Genomic DNA, 23,852 nt, shown 5'->3' on the forward strand with positions numbered 1-23,852 from the left:
TGAATTTGAGAGATTATATTGTATTAACTCATTTTTAAAATTAATGAGATCAAATTGAAAATATTTGAAATAGTATAATAAAATTGAAAAAAGATATCATAATTGTATGATAACAAAATCTATTTAACATGATAATACGATAACAAAATATACGATATCTTTAGACTAATATCATTGTTGGTCTCTATTTTCGTAAACCTTGTTTCATGTGAGACTTATTTTATTTGAATGTTCAATGTAGTCTTTATTTTCGTAATTTATGTTCAATTTGATATTTTTTTGCTGATGACATTAAAATCGTTAATGGTGTAGAGTCCACGTAAGAAAAATAGAATAAGCTCTCACACAGTAATGCTCACAGTGGCTGACTCACATCATCATCTTGTCACGTCATTACCATCTTCTCCAAATCAAAAACCCTAATTTCTGTAGGTTGTGGGTTAATTTTGATTTCTATAGGTTTTTGTGATTTAATGAAAAATGATTTGGAAGTTTCGCTTCTTGCATATGGTTTTGCGTCATTATTGGAGGTTGAACGAGTTCAATGATGGTGCAATTTAGGATTTTGCATGTTTTCACAGAAGAGACGCAATTTCACGAATTAGGGTTGATGTTCGATTTGAGAATTATGAATTTTCTGCATGTTCAATAGTTCTGTAATTACGTGGCGAGATTCGTGACAACTCATTCTTTTTTTTTTTAAGTGAACATTTAGCCGATAACTATTTAAACATCATCAACTAAAAAGAACAAATTAAACATAAATTACGATATAAGATACTATATTGAACATTCGAAAAAAATAAATTCTTGTCGAACAAAGTCGACAAAAATAAATACTTATTAAGCCATCTTTTTATTTTAATTATATGAGATCTCATAAGTTGAATAGTATAACAATTTTTAACATAATAAGTATTGCTGTAATAAAAAAATTGGAAATTACTGTCATTAGTTATTTTATTTTAATTATATATACAGATAGAAACATAGATATTCTTGCATTTGTAAGTCCTTATTTTTATAATACTGAAAATAATAAATATAATACAAAATTTAATATAATAATAAGTATTATTATTACTATAATAATAAAAAATCCAAATATGAAAAGTAAAATTGTAATAAAATATATAGAAGAAGTAAGTAAATAGGTAAAAACAGTTATAAAAATTAATTTATAATAATTGTAAAATAATAAGATTGTTCAGATGACATCGGTAATAAAATTGAACAGCATTACATAATCATTAAATATACTATCATCAACTGCAAGAGAGACACTATCTTAACATGATGCTATACTCTTCAACAATTAATAGACTGAGTTGGTATGTCTTAACAAGATCCATATTATATGGCATCCATATTCCAAGTTATTAACTAATTAAGATTGATAAATATTATACTTAAAATAACACAAAAATATGATTAAAAAATACTTGAACATTTCCTGATAATCTATATACAATACAGATAAAAGTTCTATAAAAGTGATATAAATAGATAAATATCATAATATAAATAACAAATATCATAACATAAAATTCAAATTTAAAAAATGTAAAATTATATATATATATATATATATATATATATATATATATATATATATATATATATATATATATATATATATTTTATTTGAAGTATGGTTCGTTTGTTTAAGTTTGAAATCTTGTTATAATTTTCTTCTTAGACATTTCGACTTTTAAGTGGAGTGAAACTTTTTAATATTGAAACATAAGTTTATTAATAGTACCAGTGTTTCAATCTTAAATCATAATGTAATCTAAACATATCAAATGTTGTTCATTTTGAAAATAAAAACTTTATCACAATTTTATTTTTAAAAACACACGAAAGTTGAAGGAGATAAAATATATTTAAATTATCTTTGATTTCAAAATAACGTGAATTATATATAATATAATATTTGACTATTTTCAAATATATTAACTTGAATATGAAGTTTTCATTTTGAGTACAGCATAAAAAAATGGAGATCGAAACCACAATGGATAAAGAAAATCTTACATTAAAAGTTTGTTTACAGCTAAGACACGTTTAATAAAACCTAGTACTTTTCCTTTTTTTATTTAATTATTTCATATTTTAAAATAAAAATAGAGCTTTTTTGATGTAAATAAATAAAGCGTCCTATGTCAATATATTTATTTTGAAAATAAAATAACATATATGCATATTAAAAAGTGTACAAAATTATTAAAAACATAATAAATATATTATTATTGTGTGAATTTAAATTAAAATAAAATATATTGAATGTTTTCAACATAAAAATTTATAAATTATTATTATCATAAAATACTATTGATTTATATACTAAAAATATTTTATTAACAATCAATAAAATATCTTAAAATATAAAAATAAATACGTTTAATATACATTGAAGTATCAATTTCATCATATTATGGTAACAGATAAAGACCTTAAAAAGTAAAATGCTATTAGTAGTTTTGTAAGGTTATAAGCAAAAACTAATCTCATTGCTTGAGAAAGAATTTTTTGGGATGTCTCTGTCTACAGAAAAAGTGATGGAATGGTATAGGGGATATAACATAAGTTCCTTACTTTGAGATATGTTTTGGATTTATGGTATACATTCTAATCATACTAGGTATTATGGAATACATTTTTACTTTTAGGAATTAAAAAAGTATGTATATAAAGGGTAGGGATTCATTCTAACCTTTAGCTATTTTATTTATTTATTTTTTTAAAGAAAACATTATTTATCTGTTGAATTGAATAAAAAAATAGGTTACATTGATTGGTTCTAACATTATTTGGTTGGTTAGTGAATACTCAATCTCACTTACCACCACTTTTGAAAGATATAAAGTAATAGAACACATAAAAAGTTAAAAAATTTGAAAGAATATTGCACATTTCTGAAGTGACTTTTCATCTCATAATTCAGCTTCCATATTGGGTAGGATTTTTGGATTACTCCTAATGGTTAAGGAAATGTGAGGAAGTCCTTTAATTTTCTTAGTTTGGTAATGTAAAAATCCATCAATTCATACTTTTATGTGTTTGGTACAATGAAGAGAATAAAAAGGGAGAAAAAGTTAATTAGTGGAAATATAAAAAAAATAATTAAAATGAGAAAAAGAAGGAAAGTAAAATACAAAATAAAAATCACAAATTACAACGACATGGGTTTCTTCATAGTCATATAGTTTATTTAAATAAAATTTCCCATAAATAAAAAATAAAATAAGAATTTTAAAAAGTTTATATGGAACTTCTATTAATTGACTTGTTATACATAGAATACTTCTAATTTATGAAAAATATTATCATTTTTTTCTAGTTTATTTATCTTAGAAATACATAGAAAAAAAAATCCAAATACACTTTTAAATGATGCTGTTTTAAAATATTAATTTTATGTAAAAGTTAAGCCATTGCTAATTATGAAACTATCAATATTTAACGCGATTGAAAATTTTCAAAATTTGAACTACCATAAAATATTTATCATGCAACCTCTCTCCTATTTGTTTTCATTTAAATGAATAAATTATTTTAGTGCGTTTTACATGTTATTTTTTATATTTCTTTTTATCTTTCTTAATTACATAATTATTTGGTAGACGTAACTATTATTATTTATGTTTATGTAGGAGTCAAATAATAATTCAAAGGTGAAACAATAAATTTAACCAATAATAAAATATTGGAGAGGTTACTTAATGTTCACCATTTAATGTTCTTGAAAATTTTGTTACTGAAGATTGAAGATTGAAGATTAAAGAGGTTTACCACTTAAGATATAAAAGATCTCACTAACATTTATAATTTCGATTTTTATGCTTTACTTAGTTTTGGTTTTTAAAATCTAATTCAAATCTATATATATTACAAATTATATCATTCACTTTTAAATATCATAACCTTTAGATTTTAAGAAGGATGTGAACATGAAAAGTGATTGCTCTGAAAAAACTCAGAGAATAATATGACGTTTCATTTTATTTATATAATAGTAATTAATAAATAAATAATATAAAATAATGTGGTTGTTGAGTGGTTGAATCAATGATGGTAAATATATTTTCTTCTTCTTTATTATTGGAAAGTAATGTTTATGGCTTTCATAGAAATGGGTTGAGCATATGCATTTGTTGAGTTGTAAGATCAACAACAAAGTTTATTATTATTATTATTATTATTATTATTATTATTATTATTATTATTATTATTGGAAAGTAACTTTCTTTCTGGTGGAAGTAAGTTGAGTTGTTGAATCAATGGCAAAGGTTTTTTTTTTGTTTGATTATTGGAAAGTAATGTCTTTTTGTTTTTGTTTTTGTTTTTTAAGGATTTAACTTTCATGGAAATAGGTTGCATGTGCTAATTCCTAGTAACTAATATTTTAAATAAATAAATAATAATGCTAATAAATACATAAATAAAATTGCTTTCACAACAAATAGAATAGTTTTAAAAAGTTACTTTTTTTTTTATTTTTCTTCAACTAAATAACTTAAAATTTCACTTTATTTCTAACAATCTCTTTTCTATTTTTCTCATCCACTCATTTTTTTTCTTCTTTTATTTGATTCCTTCTTTTTCAATCAAATGTTCAGAATCATTTAAAATAATAAGTGACATAAAAGAGTTAGAAGAAATATTCACATTTTTTAAATCACCTCCACAAGATTCTTATTCAATGAGTTCACGTTCTATATTAAGTAAATTATTATATTACTCTAATAGGATCCAAGACTAATTTGTCACTATTTAATGGAAATTTCTTTTCTTTACCTCACTTTTCTTCTTCATCGCATAAATATAAAATTTTAGACTTTATTTTTTAAGTTTATAAACAAAATCAGAATAAATTTTAGATTATATAATTTAAAAAATATTTTTAACAAACAACTTTTGCATTATATAATTAGATATGTTTTCTGAACTATACAATTTAGAAGTTATTTTTATAAAGAAAAAAATTTATAAATTATAAAATTAAAAAGTTATTTTTGGATTAAGAATTTCCATAATATAGTGTGGTATATTTCTGTTTTAAGTGACCAGAAGACGTTAAACGTAAAAAATATATTAGAAAAAGACACAGTGGGAGAAGTGACAGCAGAACTTGATAAAGAAAAGAAAATTTTCTTGATATATCTTCTTAATTTTTCTACACCCTTTCAAGACCAATTAAAAAAATATTATTTTCTACTTTTCTAGTTGATTCATATTAAATCAATTTATATTTTAATATATAAATGCTATTCTATTTATATTAAAAAGAAAATATTTGTGTATCACCATCCTAAAAAACAATGATGACAGTGTAACGAAAATAATATACAGGTCCATTCTCAGCAACAAGCTCAAACTTGTAGCCCGACCCATCTACGAGACCTCTCTCTCGCCATGCTTCTAGCCGACCACATGGTTTCGAGCTACTCATCGAGCACCATTGGGCCGCAGAATGAGCCATATACCTGGGTTTGATCATGAGACTTTATCTGAACCACGGGAAGGAACAAACGGGGTAATCATGAAGGTATGGAGAGAATCGATGGAATCGATTACACTCGTCTAGAATCTGTTACTCCCTCCATGTAATCAGTTACGTTGTCCTGGAATCTCCTGTAATCGGTTACATCATCGTGAAATCATTTATCTCTCCCTGGTAGTTATGTGCTCTGGAATGGGTTATCACCTTGTTGGAATCAATTCCAGCTGTTTCATCTTCGACCATCTTCAAGACGGAATCAGTTCCTCTTTCATCTTCAACCTCCTCTTCAAGATGCCATGGAAGCTGCATTAACAACTCACTGTTGGAATCGATTCCCTCCTTTCTTGGAATCGACTTGATGCATGCGGTTTTCATTTTCTTGTTTAGGACAAAATCTGGATTGCATGTGCAAGAGCAAAAAGAGTTTTCATGATAAATACCTTCTAATATCAGTGGATGAGCGAAGATTGAAAAAACCATCAAACTTGCAAATCTTGAGACATTTTGGCTCATTTCCTTCCACTTTTCTTTATAGAACAAATTTCACACTCTTGAGCCAGATATATTGGGAAGTAGATGAGCGTATCTTTCATTAAAATGATAGTCAGAAAATTTCTCAAATATTACATTATATATAACTCCAGTCCAAATGCCAGTTGCATAATCACAATAGAATAGAAGTAGAGTGAACAACAAATTATAATAAGCTTAATTAAAGGACTCAGTTCCCAAACAGTTCTATCATTCCTAAATATCCAAATACAAATATCTCCATTTCTAAACAAAAGGAATACCAACTTGAAAATTATATCAATTACAAGCTCACAAGAAGGAAACTACAAATAACCTCGGATGCAACCACCATCAGTCATGGAGGACAAAATTGATTAAATGTTGAATTACAAACTTCTCTACAAGAATGCTATGTGATTTTGAAGTGGTGCATTAACACATCTTACATGCTATCAAGATCAATAAAACCCTGCTGCACCAGTAAGGCAGTGAGTCTATAGAACCCAAATGGAACAGAACTGACAACTTTCATACATTTATAATATGAAATTTGAATCCACGAATCTGTGACGCATGAAATTGCATAGAAGAAAAAAAAACCATCACACAAATTTGTTTCTCAAATTTCACAAACTAAATAAAAGAATCCTTTGACTTTATATTGTCCTAGGAATCAACTCTATAAACACATCATCATCAGACTGCAGTTCAAAACACTCTAGGACCTGTAAAAAATATACATTAGTAGCTAGATAAAACATGAAATGAAACCTATATAGTTAGGAATGTGAATTAATAAAAAAAATCAATTAAAAACATCCAACTTACAATATCAAAAACGCCATTTGGATCCAAATCAAAATGGCCAATTAATAACTGCAGAAATAATATAAATCAGTACCATAATCATCCTTATGGAGAAAAAAACAATACTGGAGTAGCCATAGTACTTAAAATCATCAAAACCTTAATAATGCCAATGGTTGGTGCAGATGATTTTTGTGTATTGCTTCAGAGTCCCGGCAAAGAAGACTCACCTACACAATTAACTAAATTCAATAAAACATACACAAGCATCTAACTGAATCAATGTAATGTATATAAAATAAATTCATGCAATTAAAAAACAATTGTTGAAGATGACATGATCTTCAGTCAAAAATCACTATGGCTGTAACCAGTGACCAATAATTAATAGAAAAATATCCTAAAAATTCCAGATATTGGTGTGTAACGTCCCGGCAACTCGCAGGGACCATCGACTGCCCCCACAGATCACCACCAGGCTTTCCAGTGTGCTTTGACCTCACTCGCACACTTTCTGGGCGGAAGGTCACCCATCCCAGAATTGCTCCAGGCTAAGCACGCTTAGCCATGGAGTTCTTATGAGTCAGGCTACCGAAAAGCAAATGCATTTTGGTGATATGAGTAGTCAAATCAATTCCTTTAAGCTATCCTTCAACTGTATAGTCCCATACCTATACAGTCTCCAAATCCCTCTCATTCCGGTGTATGTTCGATTCATCCATGTACCCCTTCCACCCGAAGCTGCCAGGAGTCGCTCCTTGTCTGTGCCCCCTGCACCATGCTTCTTGCACCGGCGTCACTCCCCGCCCTCGTCTCCGTGCCCGGGTGTCACATGGTGACTATGTTTAAAAACAAATTAAGAATAAAATAGTAAAATAACTTTTTAGAAAGACAATTTTTTATATGATATTTAATTTATATTATTAATATATATATATATATATATATATATATATATATATATATAGTTTTTTAAAAAAAGTTTATGTTTTTAAATTTAATTTTATTGATGATCGAATAATTATTATTCATAAAAGATAAAGTAAAAAATAAAAAAATAATATAAAAAAATTTATACTTTAAATATAAGTAATTCTTTAATAATTTATTATACGACTAATTAATTAAAAATTATAAACAGAGTTAAAAAAATTATAGATAAATTAATTTAAAAATAAAATAAATTGATAAAAATGTAAAATAAAATTTATATACATATGATATAAATAAAAAATAAAAAACTTCATAAAAAACAAAATATAAATTAAAAAATGTAAAATATCAAATAACTAAAAAGTTAATTTTTGAAACACTTCTCAATAAATGAAAATAATTAATAAAATAAATTTATTAGTATATCTTTTTTTTATCATAATAAATATGTTCAAAATATGCTTTACACGGCTAATTAATCTTACACGACACGCTATCCATCAATTATCGGGGTAAAGATTCTCTACAGCCCAGCAGCTCACACAGCAATACATTAACCTTTCATACTTATTTGTATATCATTATTTTTATACATTTAGTTTGAATAACCATTGGATATTAAACCAACGGTTGAGATAAATGACGCAGAGTTGGTACAGGGGCAGAGGATAAAAGTGCATTAAAATCTGTTTGGAACAAAACTAACGTTCAATTTCAAAGTCATCCGAGTCCATACGGTTTCATGTTTCAGACACTACCTGGTTCTGACCTTGTAATCAGGGAGAAGAGAAGCAGTTGCAGAACCTCAAAACCTCACTAAGCACACGACGCCGTTTCAATGGGAAACTGTAACAGCGAAGCTTCTTCCCAAACGCAGCTATATTCCGACCATCTCCATGATCACCCTCAACCTTCCAACGGCATCAGCGTTCTACCTACGAATTCCAAGCCCTCCGTGGGTCGGGTCCTGAACCGGCCCATGGAGGACGTCCGCTCCACCTATATATTCGGCCGTGAACTAGGCCGCGGGCAATTCGGCGTCACCTACTCAGTGACCCACAAGCACACTAACGAACAATTGGCGTGCAAATCCATTGCCACGCGCAAACTCGTCCACCGCGACGACTTGGATGACGTCCGCCGCGAGGTGCAGATCATGCACCACCTCACCGGGCACCGCAACATTGTCGAGCTCAAGGGAGCCTACGAGGATCGACATTCTGTCAATCTTGTCATGGAGCTCTGCGCCGGCGGCGAGCTCTTCGACCGGATCATCGCCAAGGGCCATTACTCCGAGCGCGCCGCTGCCGACCTCTGCCGCCAGATCGCCACGGTGGTGCACGACTGCCACACCATGGGAGTGATGCACAGGGATCTGAAGCCGGAGAACTTCTTGTTCCTCGGCAAGGAGGAAAACTCGCCGCTTAAGGCCACGGACTTCGGTCTCTCCGTGTTCTTCAAGCCCGGTTAGTTCCGTTCGTTAATTTGCGTTGTTAGTTGGTGGTAGCGTGTGGTGTGGGTTCTGAACCATTTATTAGAACAGGCGATGTGTTTAAGGACCTTGTTGGGAGTGCGTATTATGTTGCTCCTGAAGTGCTGCGTAGAAGTTATGGACCCGAAGCTGATATTTGGAGTGCTGGGGTTATATTGTTCATTCTGCTCTCTGGTGTCCCTCCCTTCTGGGCAGGTAAACCCTCTTCTTGTGTAAGTGTAACCAATTTCATATTTTATTAGGATTTTCATTTTTGTAATTCAGATTGCCCTGCATCACAATTTTAGATCGAATTTCGTTATGATTGAATGAACAATGATGCATATTTTATGTCTGCGTTAGATTTTGGATGTTGGATGGTTGTTCATTTGTTTTCGGGTCGGATTTATGAGCTATGATTTTAGCTCATGTGTGTTTTTACTATGGAAGTTTCCTTTCCTTGTCCTTTATTTGCTGCTTCCTTATGACACAATAGTGTGTGTGCCTTTCCTATCTTTCTCACACTATCTTCCTGTCTTTTGTTTCAAGAAAATGAACAGGGTATCTTTAATGCTATTCTTCGTGGACGTATTGATTTTGAATCAGATCCTTGGCCTTCCATTTCAAGCAGTGCCAAAGATTTAGTCAAGAACATGTTACGAGTTGATCCCAAAAACAGGCCCTCGGCAGTTGAAGTCCTTAGTAAGTTCAACTTTCGTATAGTCGAAGATTAGTTCTTTATTTTGGGTGTCTAAAGTGTTTGTTGACTCCGAGGACCAGCTAAGCATTTTTTACGAAATAGATCTCTAACCATAGCTTGAGAGTTCTAATCTGTGAGATGTGAGATGGATAACTAAGTGACAGAGAGGTTGAGAACAATGGTAGAGATTACGATATTTATTTTGGAAGAAGCTGTCACGAGCCACCACTACTCATTTGATATATACATGATAATGTTATGGATATGAACTTAGACATCGTTGGTTAGAACATACTACTGTCTGCCATTTTTTCTTCATTATAGAAATCACGGAAGGTATGTTAGTGTTTCCTGAACAAAACATTGTTCATCCAAGTCATCAAACTTTATATCATCTTCTCTGCCTCATGTATGATGTGCTCTTTTATCTCTCATCCCAATTCTGTGACAGGAGAACTTTTCACCTTCGCATTCTCAATTTGATCAGAAAAATGGCCTACATGATTTGGTTCTGTGGTTAACTTCTTGCATTGAAAGTGTTTGCCACCTCGTCTCTCATTAAAAGAGGTTGACCCAGTCCGTGAGTATCTTTCAATGGGGTGGGGGGTATGGATATTATAAATGAAATGCAGCCTTAGTCCCCAACTAATTGAGGCAGTTGTCTCAAGCTCTCCATTAAATAATTTTCATACTATATATAATCAAGTGATAAAATTTGCATATTTCCTTGATACTGCAATTTGATTAATTATTATATATAGAATTTATCCAAAACTCGTTTACTAAATTTTATGAAATGAACATATCATGATTCTTTATGAGAATAATATTTTTTTTTTCACTTTATTTCATGAATTCACTCCTAAAATAGTGTGAAATAATTAATTGTAATTTTTTGTAGCAGATAAAAGTATATATGGAGATCAGACCATAGTAAACAGAGGAGAGATGGTTCAAAGAATAATAAGTGTTTGAAAATTGATTAATGGTAATTTCTTGGAGCAGATAAAATATATATATGGAGATGGGACCTTAATAAACAGAAGAGAGATGGTTCAAAAAATAATAATTATGTTAAAATTCATTACTGTGGCTTAACTTGTGCAAGTTTGCGTGGGATAGGTAAATCGATGATACATTATTTGTTATATTATTTTCATGAGTAAGATTATTCAGCTTTAAGATACTTAATTACTTAAGTGCTATCTAAAAATTAGGAAAAATATTTTTGCATCTATTTTGGATTTTAGCTTCTCATCTCATGAGGAGAGTATTCAATTTATTACAGAACTTAGATTTCAAGATTAAATGTATGATCTATAAAAAGATGTTTTAACAAAAATGTTTGCTGTAAGATCATACATTTAAATAAAGATTATTTTCATATTGGTTATTTTGTACATATTAGATGAATTTATTTATATTCAAAGTCAATTTCAATCTTAAAAATTGAAAACTTTGGATGAGAAGGAATTGAAAACAATATTGTATTAATTTTGAGAAGCTTTAAAGTTTCAGTGAGTTATATTGTATATATATTTTAAAAAACTATTATAAGAAGTGAAACCAAAAAAATCACACCCAATTGAAAGTGTTAAGTTATATCATAAGTTTTTTTTTTTTAATACATGCATTGGTTTTAAATATTGTTTGGCAATACCTGTAACATTTAAGTGTCAACTTCATTCGCTTTTTTTTCAAAAAATTTATTCACATGATTGGTTAGTTGACTTGCTCAAGCAGCATGAAAAATTGATGCTTTCTCTTGTTCTGTTATGGAACATTTGAGCCTTAACTTTCTTGGCAATTTGCTTATTTGAGTCAACCAGTTATAATAAAATATTATATATATATATACTCCAGATCATCCTTGGATGAGAGAAGATGGAGCATCTGATAAACCTCTAGATATTGCTGTTTTAACCAGAATGAAGCAATTCAGGGCAATGAACAAGCTCAAGAAAGTAGCTCTCAAGGTAAACGATCTTTGATCACTATTTTTCTTGTACTTATCAGTATTTTCTTAATCAAACTTTTAATAGAATATCTAAAGTTACCATTATATCAAAAGCCTCAAGGACTGAAAACCGTATGTATCTATCAAAATGCCAATATAGTAAATAAATTGAGAGAAATAATTATTTCTGAATTTGATCCAAAGATTTATATTTGAAATTTTCTATTTTATTACAGGTTATTGCTGAAAATCTTTCTGAAGAAGAAATCATTGGCTTGAAGGAAATGTTTAAATCCATGGACACAGATAACAATGGAATAATCACTTTTGAAGAGTTGAAAACTGGCCTGCCAAAACTGGGTACTAAGATTTCCGAGTCTGAAGTAAAGCAGTTAATGGAAGCGGTAAGATTTTTTTTTGTTTGATTGTACCCTAGCTTGCTGGAGTAAATGTTTGTTTACTTAGTGCCTACTCGCTGCAGTTAATTTCTTCATTTTGTAAATTTTCATAATTTTAATTTTAAAAGAAAGTTAAATTTGGAAAAAAAGATTGCCACACAAAGGCTGTCGGTATTGCCAGTTTAGGGGAAAGAGTGGAAGTAAAGAAAAAAGGAAAAACTATGAATTAATGAATCTTGCAATTCATATTTGTGATACACCATTGTACTAACTCATCCATGTATCATAAGGTTCATAGTTATCTATTCATCACATGATACGAATAAAATTAGTCAAATTGTATTAAATCTAAGTCATCGCATGATGTGAATTGTTGACTTGTAAAATTGTATCAAATCACGTGATGCAAATATTAAATTATAAGATGCTAATAACAACAATGGTTGGCAATGGTGTTTGATGGGTAAATAAGATTTCATATTATATCTAAAATTTGACCTAAAATAATTAAATGGGATTATTAGACTTTGTTAGGAGCTCCACATTAAGTAGGATAAACTTCTTGATATGATACTTAAACTTTAAGATTTTCTCATTTAATGGACTAGTCTTTTGGATTGGGCTTTCTGCTGGAATTTAGTTTGGTGTTTACTTTTCATGTTATTAAAGGAGCATAATGTTGCCTTAGCAGACCCACTAAAATCTTTCTTTTCTTTTCTATTGGTTTAGTGCCTGAGAAAAAAAATTCTGTTTTGCTCCTCTTTTCATCTTTTATTTCAGTTATTCTTTTTTTTTCATCTTTTATTGAGTAAACACATCTGACCAGTTTACCAATATTTTGATTCACTGAGGCAAATGCAAGACGACTTCTGATCATAAACTTCTGAAATTTCTCCTGGAATGTCTTCTCACAGCACTTCTCTGCTATAAGTCAGACTTGTATTTCTAGACCCTTTATTATTAATTTTTTAGCGTGAGACAGAATGAGATTCCTGGAATGTCTTCTCACAATGCTGATTGTTCATTATGAATATTTGAGATTAAATTTAAGCAAAACCAACATTAGCCATCCACGTAGTTTTAATTATAAGATACTACTTGCCTTTTTTCTAGCTTAAATCCATTTCAACCAAATAAAGGTGATGATGACCAAGGACAAAGCGAGTTGAGGGAGACGAGAGAAACCAACTTTTTCTAAAACTCCTTAACCCAGCTTTTCCTTAAAAGTTACTTTTGTTCCTTCTAAAAAAAATTAAGCTACTTAATTTTTAAGAGCATTTTAGATTGTTTGTTTTATTCTTTTCTTTTAAGGAGAGGGGAGGCCCGAGAAAAGCTAGGCTAAACATTTTCTTTTATGCTCGCATGATGACACCCCCGATATGTGGATAAACTCGTTCTTTGCAATTTCACCTCTTGATGATTATCTGTATCCAAACCTAGATTTTGCTTGTGAATTGTGATGAAGAGGACGGTTAGTGCATGAATATGCTGTGCAGTTACAGAATACCCTTATTGTCCAGTGAAATTTTATGATTATATTGGTGTAACAACGACAGTCAAATACTTATACTTTAAGATCGGATTTTTAATATTGTGATAATAAGTATATCATTTTCTTCATTTGATTGATGACTTTTCTTCCACTGTAATGATGAATTGTTTGGTTCTCAGGCTGATGTAGACGGAAATGGGACCATTGATTACATTGAATTTATAACAGCTACCATGCATATGAATAGAATGGAAAGAGAGGACCACTTATATAAAGCTTTTGAATATTTTGACAAGGATAGAAGCGGGTAATCTCTCTCTTTTTGATTAAAATCATCTCATATTATTTACTAAGTTATCAGGGTCATGTTAAAATTAAAATTAATGAGTCGTGCAATAATCAAAATGGGTATCTAACTATGGTTGTCTGCTCCTCGTTAGAGGAACACGACCTTCCCATGTTTGTAACATGAGATAAGAGGATCCTGATCTTGTACACTTTTTCATTCATAAATTTTACCATGCCAATCTTACCATCTTAGTTTGTTGTTAAGTTTTAATTTGATTTCATGTACTTGCCTCTGTTTTCTTAGGTACATCACTATGGAAGAGTTGGAATCTGCCCTTAAAAAATATAATATGGGTGATGAGGAAACAATAAAGGAAATCATTTCCGAAGTTGATACAGACAATGTACGCAGCTCTCTTCATCCTAGGGTGAAATTTCAGATGTTTGTATACTCTCTTTTCAGTTATTTGAATCATCCATTCCCTAATTTCATGCAGGATGGAAGAATTAACTATGAGGAGTTTGTAGCCATGATGAGGAAAGGCAATCCAGATTTGGTAACCAAACGTCGCAAATAACTAAGTTTGATCATAAACTCCCTGTTTTTACTGGATTACACTGGAGGCTCAAGTTACACTGTCTGTACGTTTTTCTGATACGGACTACGTCGCATTCAACACTCTCCACTCACCCATTGTATTTTAGAGCTGTTAATCTAACAATGTATTTATGCCTTTTTACCATCTTGTCTGCGTCTCATGGGACAATTTACTCTGTTTGTACTTTCTTAACTTGGGGGTATATATTTTAGCGTGGTTCTTTGGTAAATCTTTTTCTTTTTTCATTTCGAATGCTCTTTCATCATGCTCTTTTATCAGACACATTTTTTTAAAAATGTTCATTTTTTTATGGAATATTTTATAATTTCTGTACCTTTAGATTTATTAATCGTATTATAAATATATACCACTTTATAATTCTTTAAAATTTATTAAATCGATTAAATTATTTATAGATTCTTTTAAGTATTTTATTTATTTCTCTTCAACTTTCTACTTATATTTTATTTTTATCTAAATCACTACACTTTTAAGCTTAATGTAATATTTGTGTTCGAGACTCCGACTCTTGCATATACGACTGAAGTATATTAATCTGAAAAAGCACAGAACCTGACTTCCATTAGCAATTGCTAGCTTATGGATGCTGGATTATCAACAGTTAGTTTTCTTACTACTATGAAATCTTTTATTTTTTCCCTCAACTTTATTACAATGTTTTTTTACTTTGTGCTTCATATATCTCAGAAATGGGATGTAGAAGGAAGAAATAATGACTTAAAATTGTGTTATTATAATTTTTACTTTCATTTTCTTTCAAATTCATCTTAAAAAAAACAAACACTCTTATTTAAGTGATGTTATTAACAATTCATTTTCACGTTATTTCTAATCCAAACTCAATTTAAAACGTTCTGCTTAGTAATTTTTTTTATCAATTTTTAACTTCCTATTTATTTTTGTAAGATAAATATTAAATTAAAAACAATATATACATCAATATATAGTAAGATAATTTGGATCAATGTATTAATTTCAACCAGGTATAGTAAGAGGACGGGACGATACTAATTTCAATATATCATATTTATTTTAAGAAAAAAAATTATTCTCATCTCCACTTTTATATTTAATTGATATAAAAATTTTATTTCATTTTCATTTCCATCGGATAATAATTATGTGTGAGTACTCAATTTCTTATTATTTCATTATTAATTAATTAATTTTTATTAAAAAAAATCAAATAAAGAAAAGATAATATTATCATGTATTCATAACATATTCTAGTTTATTCAATATAAAATATTTAGAAAACATATTGTAAACATAATCGTTTAAAATTAGAATACCAAATTCATAACAACAACCAAAACATTTTATAATTTTATAAATGTCAAAATAGTTGACAAAATTAAAAAAACTATGAAAAGAAAACAAATATTTAAATTTAAAATTATTTTCAATGTCTTTCTACTTTATTTTTTAAAATTTTAATGAAATTTCTTTTTCATACACCGATTAAAAATTATGATATGAATCAAATGGTACAAAAATAAAGATGATTTAACATTCCTAATTTTAACAATAGCAATGTAAGAATGCAGAAATAGTGTGTACTTTATTTTGAAATATAGAAGTGAGAAGAGAGGCGGAGAACTTCATTTTGAAATATAGAAGTGAGAAGAGAGGCAAAAGAAAATAGGAAGAAAAGTGTGAAAAAGCGATAAAACAGTTACACGCAACAGAATGAAGAGCGGGAACTCTTGTATCTGCCATCAGCCAAACTTTCCCTCTCTTTCCCGATCCGTGCATTTCGCAGTCCACACAAACGAACTCTCTTTTCCTTAAAAACAACTTTCCCTCTTTCTGGTTCTTCTTCATCCTCCTTTTTCCCCATGTCGGGGATTCGTCTATTGAGTTTTGCGGTTACATTTTTCGAAACAGATTGAAAAAATAAAAAAGCATGAAACCGTTCATCATGCTTGTTTGATTCTATTATACGGTAGAAATATAAGATATATTAATAATTGAGGGTGATAATTGTGTAGAAGGAAGAAAAGGAGATGGATCGAAGAAACATTTTGTTATCGGCGCTGAGCGTTGGGGTGGGTGTAGGAGTGGGGATTGGGTTGTCCTCCGGACAAGGCCTTCCCAAATGGGGTGTTAATGGTAATTCTTCCTCAGACGGCGTTACTCCGGAGAACCTCGAACATGAAATGCTACGAATGGTCGTGGATGGCAGAGAAACCAATGTCACTTTCGATCAATTCCCTTTTTATCTTAGGTATTCCTTTTCATTACAAACCTTCGTCCTGAACTTTGGTATGTATTCTTGTATTCTTATTTACATTCCAATTCTTTACGTGATGACAGGGAGCAGACAAGGGTAACGCTAACAAGTGCTGCTTATGTCCATTTGAAGAATGCGGAGGTTTCCAGACATACACGGAATCTTGCTCCTGCAAGCCGGACTATCATGCTTTCAGGGCCAGCGGGTTTGTTGGAATATGTTGTTTCTTAATGATGGATTGATACGTTTGATGTTTGTACTGTCACCGTCAAGTCAATTGAAACTTTCTCCCTTAATGTCTTACAGAGCTTTATCAACAAGTGCTTGCCAAAGCTTTAGCCCACTACTTTGAGGCGAAGTTGCTTCTGTTAGATCTCACTGACTTTTCATTGAAGGTGTGAAAATGAGAAGTCTTTCTGTAATTTAATACTTTCTAAAGATAATTATGCTCATAATGGTTGGTTTGTCATCTGTGCAGATTCAGAATAGATATGGTTATGCCAACAATCGATCGGTAAGTTCTAGTTTTATCTTTTATTGCTTTTACTTCTAACTATTATAGATGAAGATGTCATGTTTTTTTTTTTTAAAAAAAATAGCAATTGGGCTTTAATTCATTTTCCTTTGTTTCTGAATTTAGATTTTCAAAAGGTCTACCTCAGAGACAACTTTGGAGCGGATATCCGACCTATTTGAATCATTTTCAATCTTTTCACAAAAAGAAGAACTTAAAGGTATAAACTGGTGGAAATATTTTTATCTAGGGTGGAGAACTTAATTTTGGAGTGTTTGGACACACGTCTAACTTCTTGTTACTTCTGGTGTAGATGAAGAGAGAGTAGAGAGGTGTGTTGCAATTTGGTTACGCTCAACATAGTGATACTTTCTAATGTAGTAGCCAAAGGCTTGATTAGTTTTTGATGCACGATTTTTCAGCCTTTCTGGGTTCAAGAATAAGTTTTTAACGTTTTATGAGGAGAAAATTAAACTTTGATACTTTTCAAGCTTTAGATGAGTTAGAAGTGGGTACAAGTAGTTTTGGTTGAGGTTTTTTCATGTGTTGTCAAGTTTAAGAGATACTGGTAACTTCTAGACATCAGTATTCCATCTGATGCACTTGTTTAAAAAACTATGAAAAACTATATTTCTAACCAAGAGCTTTTATTTGAAGGGACAATCCACAGGCAACCCAGTGGAGTGGACCTTCGGTCAACGTAAGAAGAATTTATGTTTATCAATTGACCATGGAAAGATATATATAATTCCCTGTTAGTTTATTTATCCTATATCTGAATTTTTACTTTTTTTTGCAGGGAATCTGAAAGATTGTATCCTTCTAAGATTCGTAGGAATGCGTCTGCCTCTGCAAATATCAGTAACCTTGCTTTGCAAAGCAATCCTACAAATTCAGGTTGATTCAAGAACACCTTTAAATACATTAGTTACAACTATTGGTTTACATGATTAATTGGTACCATCCGCTGGAGTATAGTTTTGTATAGAGAACCTGATTTACGAATGCCAGCATAATGAATTTGAGGGAAAAAAAAAAAAAGATACGATGTCATACATAATGTTGTGTTAAAATTTATTTATAGGACTGGCTTAGTACAATAGTTAGATCCATCTATATTGTGAAAACTCGAGCCAGTTTGGATACACTTTTCAACAAATGTTTGTAGAAAAAAGGAGGACGAATTAAGAAGGTAAAATAAAGTATTTTTTTTTCATAATTGGGAAATTTAAATATGTAAGCTTCTAAACATATTAAAGTATATGGGCTGATTTTAATTTATAAAAATAGTTTGACACATTTTACCTTTTATATTCATTACTTATTTTCCCGATAAGTACTTTCTAAGAAGTTTATTTAAACTTAGCCATAATACAATGAAAATTTTAAGTCATACTTCTTAATCATACTGTTGCCATTTTCACTTGATCATGTTCTCTACTGATTCCTTCTATCTCTCAATCTAGCTTCAGCCCCTCAGAAGAACATAACGAACTTGCCTTTTGATGAAAAGCTTCTTGTACAAACTCTTTATAAGGTAATGTTACTTTTTATGACAGATTATGTTCCAGCCCGTGTATTCTACTACTTTTTTCTACAGTTAGAAGAGGGTTAAGAAGAGAAAAGAGACGAAGCCTGAAATCAGAGAGACGAGATAGAGAAGAGATTAAAAAAAAATGAGTTGTAAGAAAATATTGTAGGAAATTGTTGTGAGAATAGAATATTTATTTTTTCTTATATATATATATATATATATATATATATATATATATATATATATATATATATATATATTACCTTTAAGGTTAATCTATGGATTTGATGAGGCTTTATACGATCATTGATTTCATAGGTAAAAATTTCACTTGCAGGTTCTGATTTATGTATCAAAAACCTATCCTATTGTTCTATATTTGCGGGATGTTGACAAGTTATTGTATAGATCACAACGGATATATAACCTATTCCAGAAAATGTTGAATAAACTGCATGGACGAATTTTGATTCTTGGCTCACGAGTTTTGGATTCTGGAAGTGACTACAAAGAAGTGGATGAAAGACTTTCTTCCGTCTTCCCCTACAACATAGAAATCAGTCCCCCAGAAGATGAATATTATCATGTCAGCTGGAAGTCTCAATTTGAAGAGAACATGAAGACGATACAGACTCAGGATAATAGGAACCATATCATGGAAGTGCTTGCAGCCAATGATCTTTATTGTGATGACCTGGGTTCCATCTGTGTGGCAGATACGATGGCTTTCAGTGACCATATAGAAGAGATCGTCGTGTCAGCAATTTCTCATCATTTAATGAATAACATAGATCCTGAATACAGAAATGGCAAACTAGTTATTCCTTGTAGCAGGTCAGAGTAGCAACTTTAATTGCATATGCTATATAATTTTAATGTGCTTACTTATTGTTTGTGACACAGCTTGTCCCATGCATGGGGTATATTCCAGGAGGGGAAATTCAGTACAAGAGATACATTAAAATTAGAAGCCCAGGCAGTTACGACTGAGGTTTGCTCTGCATGGCATGAATGTGCATTAAATTGTGAATAATGCCTAACAAGTACTAACATAGGCATATTTTTTCCCCTCTTTCTGTGTCATTTGCATAAAGCCGAGAGAAGAAGCTGTTGTGAAGCCAGAAACAGCATCAGAAAAACCTGCTCCTGAAATAAAGGCTGAAGCAGATACATCAATTTCAGTGGGAACAACTGACGGTGAAAATGTAGTTCCTGCATCAAAAGTTGTAAGCCTCCTCCTCTGTTTTAATAAAAAATATAATTGTTACAAATCACGCGTACAAGTAGTACATACAAGCATAGCAACCTCTCCCTTGATAACATAATTCCAAATGTTAAAATGGAGCGCTAGGGTAGGTAGTAATTGCAGTTAGGTTATGAATCTTTTCTATTCTGTTGCGTTGACTCTCCGTTTTTATTGTTTCTGTAAATTATGTAATTTTAAAGGAAAACTATCATTTGAAACCCACCTTCAATTTTAAACATCCATTGATATATTCACATGCAGGAAGTTCCCCCTGACAATGAGTTTGAGAAGCGAATAAGGCCTGAGGTAATACCAGCAAACGAAATTGGTGTAAAATTCTCTGATGTTGGTGCCTTAGATGAGACCAAAGAATCGCTTCAAGAACTAGTTATGCTTCCTCTTCGAAGGCCAGACCTTTTCCGCGGAGGCCTTCTAAAGCCTTGTAAAGGAATATTGCTTTTTGGACCTCCTGGCACAGGGAAGACAATGCTGGCAAAGGCCATTGCAAACGAAGCTGGAGCAAGTTTCATTAATGTATCCATGTCTACCGTCACCTCTAAATGGTTTGGTGAAGATGAGAAGAATGTTCGAGCTTTGTTCACTCTGGCAGCCAAGGTCTCCCCAACTATTATATTTGTTGATGAGGTTGATAGTATGCTGGGGCAACGTACCAGAGTTGGAGAGCATGAAGCCATGCGGAAAATAAAGAATGAGTTTATGACACTTTGGGATGGACTAATGACAAATCCAGCGGAGCGTATCCTTGTTCTTGCTGCGACCAATAGGCCGTTTGACCTGGATGAAGCAATAATTAGGAGATTTGAAAGGAGGTATGTCTACTAGTTCTTGACTTGCTTTTTGTTCTAGGCACGGACGGCATATATTTGTTTGTGACAATCTGAACACTTTGAAATTCTGTAATACTTTATCATTTGTAATTACTGTAACGCTCATCTTTTGTTAATAGAATAATGGTGGGGATGCCAAGCGTGGAGAACAGGGAAAAAATTTTGAGGACTCTTTTGCGAAGAGAAAAGGTGGACAAGAAATTTGATTTTAAGGAACTCGCAACTATGACAGAAGGATACAGCGGAAGTGATCTCAAGGTTTATGCAATTTTCTAACTATTTCACTAAATATATGACTATCGTGCTACAACCTGAAAATGCTTTTACTATTTTTAGCTTTTGATGGTTAAATCTGCCTAACACATTTTTCACTCTCACTAATTGTTAAATGTAGAACTTGTGTACAACTGCTGCTTACAGACCTGTTAGAGAGTTAATTCAACAAGAGAGACTAAAAATGCTGGTAATTAGGCAATATCTTTGAAAGGCCTCTGCAAAATCGTGCCCTTATATGATTATCATGCCAATTTCACATTTGTTTCCTGCAGGAGAAAAGGCAGAAAGGTGTTGAAGAACAGAATAACAATGTCCAAGAAGTACCGGGAAATCAATCTTCAGTGGGAAATATCCAAGATGCTTTGGAAGCAAAAGAGGAAGTTAAACAGGAAAGAGTAATTTCCCTTAGACCTTTGAACATGCAAGACTTCAAAGAGGCTAGGAGTCAGGTAAGACTCTCTGTCACCATATAGGATTCTTTTTCTAATTCAATCCACTTTTATCATCATATACTTTGAATTTCGTTGTCACATATGCCTGGTTTCGTTGCTTATTTGAATGAATGTAGCGACATGATAAGATTGCTTCATTTGACCATCATCTTGGAACACAGGTTTCCGCAAGCTACGCAGCTGAGGGGGCTGGAATGAGTGAGTTAAAGCAGTGGAATGAAATGTATGGGGAAGGAGGTTCAAGAAAGCGAGAGCAATTATCTTACTTCCTGTGAAAGTTTTTAGGGAAGAAACAAATCGTAGTTGCATCCCTTCTAGTTGGTCTTGTAAGTCTCGTGTTCTATGAACTCAAGGAGATATATATCTATCAGGCAATTAGGAGTTTTGCCAATGATAACACTCCACTTGTGTATAATTTCCAGTAGTATCTAGTATCATTTATTATAACTGCAAAAGTATTGCCCAAGTTAGGTCATTTTCTCGCATGATAGTGAAGCTCATGTTTTAGATCCATAGCATGGTGCTCTCACATTTTGTTGTGGGTCAATGAAAGAAATGAGGCTTTGTTTGGTGGCATTATTATCACAACAATGGTTGAAGTTGCTTTTATGTACAGTAGATAAAAAACCGGTCAGTTATTCAATATTATAGTTCGTTGATAGTGAATTTCAATGAGATTTTTCTATTAATTTGAACACTGTATTGTTTTCTATTCAAAGTCTCACTGCAATATTCTTCACCTTTTGATTTTAAACAGATTTTTGGGAACTTAGGTCGAGATTTTCTTAAGGTTTGGCATGAAGGGCATCAACTAACAACCAATAACCGATTACTAATTTCAATTTGGTTATCAGAAATTTGAATTACATTAGTACCAGGACTCATGATCTTGCACAATAAATATATCTAAAACCATCTATTTGATTTATTCTTTAGAGAGTAATTTATCAATCTAATCATATCAATGAAAACAAATGAAAAAAAATGCAGATTAATGGTAAAGTCATAAGCATGTGAGTGCAGAAACATAAAAAGTTCAAAAAGAGCATGAACAAAGATCAAATGGATTGAAATTTATTGAAACTTTTAAGGAAAAGAAGGATTATGAATTGAACTGCAGACAATTGAAGAAAAAAACAAACAGAAATAAACGGAGAAGAAATGCAGAGTGACAAGATCGATCATAAGCATCGTGGATATACTAAAATAAGGAAAGATTCAATTGCAAAAAAAAATTCACACTCAAGAATTTTAAGATCAGTATGAATATATGAAAAAGTATAATAGAATGTATGATTTTATGTAAAATACTATATGTATTTATAAAAATTTTGAATAGTATCCTTTATGTGATAAAAATAAATAATACTAATAAAATAATAATAATTATATATGATAATTAATAAAATAATTACTTTGATATTTTACAAGATATAACAAATATACGAATTTTAGCGTCCATCTGGAGAAAACAGCGAAGATTAAGGAAGAGGAAAGAAAAAAAGTATGATGAGGCCGAAAACTTTATGTTCGAAATAAACTTAGTGGACAGAAAAGATGCCAAATTAAAGATTGTGATTAGCGTCATCAGTTTCTTATGAGTCGAGCATGAAAGTCTACGAAATGGGAATTGGGTTATAGAAAGAAAAAGCTATACGTATAAATCTAGTCATGTACGCTCGTTGTTTTATATTATTAATTTTTTAATTAGGAGACACAGTCACCTCTTCTCAGATGGTTCTGTTAATAAAATCTGAAAGATAAGGCATTTCTTTCAGTACAGAGAGATAAAATATGAAAGGATACATTTTTTACCAAATCACAATAAGAAGTAAGAAACTTAATTAAGAGTTAGAAACAATGTCTGTAACATTCTTTAAGTTCGCTTTCAAGTTTAAATTATAATTGACTTAAGAAATGAGATATTTTTTTCAAGTAATATACATAAAGGAAATAAAAGGGATACATGCTCTGTATTCGCAAATGAAATGAAACATTTAATAGTATTAATTAATTTGTATTCAACTTCCATCAAAACCTAACATACCAAGTTAATAACATCTC

At 31.0% G+C, this 23,852-nt stretch overlaps 2 protein-coding genes across 3 annotated transcripts; both read left to right on the top strand.

The window, feature by feature from the left end:
* Positions 1-8,431: 8,431 nt before the first annotated feature.
* LOC108320363 (calcium-dependent protein kinase 3) lies at positions 8,432-14,995 on the top strand. 2 transcript variants are annotated; one of them, XM_017551755.2, is made up of 8 exons: positions 8,447-9,225; positions 9,303-9,446; positions 9,780-9,932; positions 11,794-11,906; positions 12,124-12,291; positions 13,957-14,084; positions 14,370-14,469; positions 14,563-14,995. In XM_017551755.2, the coding sequence occupies exons 1-8, from the start codon at positions 8,598-8,600 to the stop codon at positions 14,641-14,643; spliced, it is 1,515 nt and encodes a 504-aa protein (XP_017407244.1). In that variant the 5' UTR covers positions 8,447-8,597; the 3' UTR covers positions 14,644-14,995. The 2 variants fall into 2 exon arrangements, 1 of the variants encoding a protein (XP_017407244.1); XR_008245637.1 differs by lacking the exon at positions 13,957-14,084 and having other exon boundaries at positions 8,432-9,225.
* Positions 14,996-16,391: 1,396 nt separating this feature from the next.
* LOC108320340 (ribosome biogenesis ATPase RIX7) lies at positions 16,392-22,413 on the top strand. Its single transcript, XM_017551727.2, has 16 exons — positions 16,392-16,912; positions 17,002-17,123; positions 17,225-17,313; positions 17,397-17,432; positions 17,559-17,652; positions 18,090-18,132; positions 18,232-18,329; positions 18,899-18,969; positions 19,304-19,800; positions 19,870-19,957; positions 20,061-20,192; positions 20,474-21,042; positions 21,180-21,318; positions 21,455-21,523; positions 21,609-21,785; positions 21,950-22,413. Exons 1-16 carry the CDS (start codon positions 16,692-16,694, stop codon positions 22,061-22,063), a joined length of 2,559 nt encoding a protein of 852 aa, XP_017407216.1. The 5' UTR covers positions 16,392-16,691; the 3' UTR covers positions 22,064-22,413.
* Positions 22,414-23,852: the final 1,439 nt, after the last annotated feature.

The sequence above is a fragment of the Vigna angularis genome, chromosome 10 (assembly GCF_016808095.1).
Source record: "Vigna angularis cultivar LongXiaoDou No.4 chromosome 10, ASM1680809v1, whole genome shotgun sequence".
Taxonomy (NCBI): Eukaryota; Viridiplantae; Streptophyta; class Magnoliopsida; order Fabales; family Fabaceae; genus Vigna; species Vigna angularis.

Coding starts and splice junctions, on each gene's coding strand:
- LOC108320363 (XM_017551755.2), top strand. CDS start 8,598: ATGGGAAACTGTAACAGCGAAGCTTCTTCCCAAACGCAGCTATATTCC. Junction 9,447..9,779: donor TGTCCCTCCCTTCTGGGCAG/GTAAACCCTCTT, acceptor TTTTGTTTCAAG/AAAATGAACAGGGTATCTTT. Junction 11,907..12,123: donor TCAAGAAAGTAGCTCTCAAG/GTAAACGATCTT, acceptor ATTTTATTACAG/GTTATTGCTGAAAATCTTTC.
- LOC108320340 (XM_017551727.2), top strand. CDS start 16,692: ATGGATCGAAGAAACATTTTGTTATCGGCGCTGAGCGTTGGGGTGGGT. Junction 17,124..17,224: donor CATGCTTTCAGGGCCAGCGG/GTTTGTTGGAAT, acceptor AATGTCTTACAG/AGCTTTATCAACAAGTGCTT. Junction 19,801..19,869: donor CTAGTTATTCCTTGTAGCAG/GTCAGAGTAGCA, acceptor TTTGTGACACAG/CTTGTCCCATGCATGGGGTA.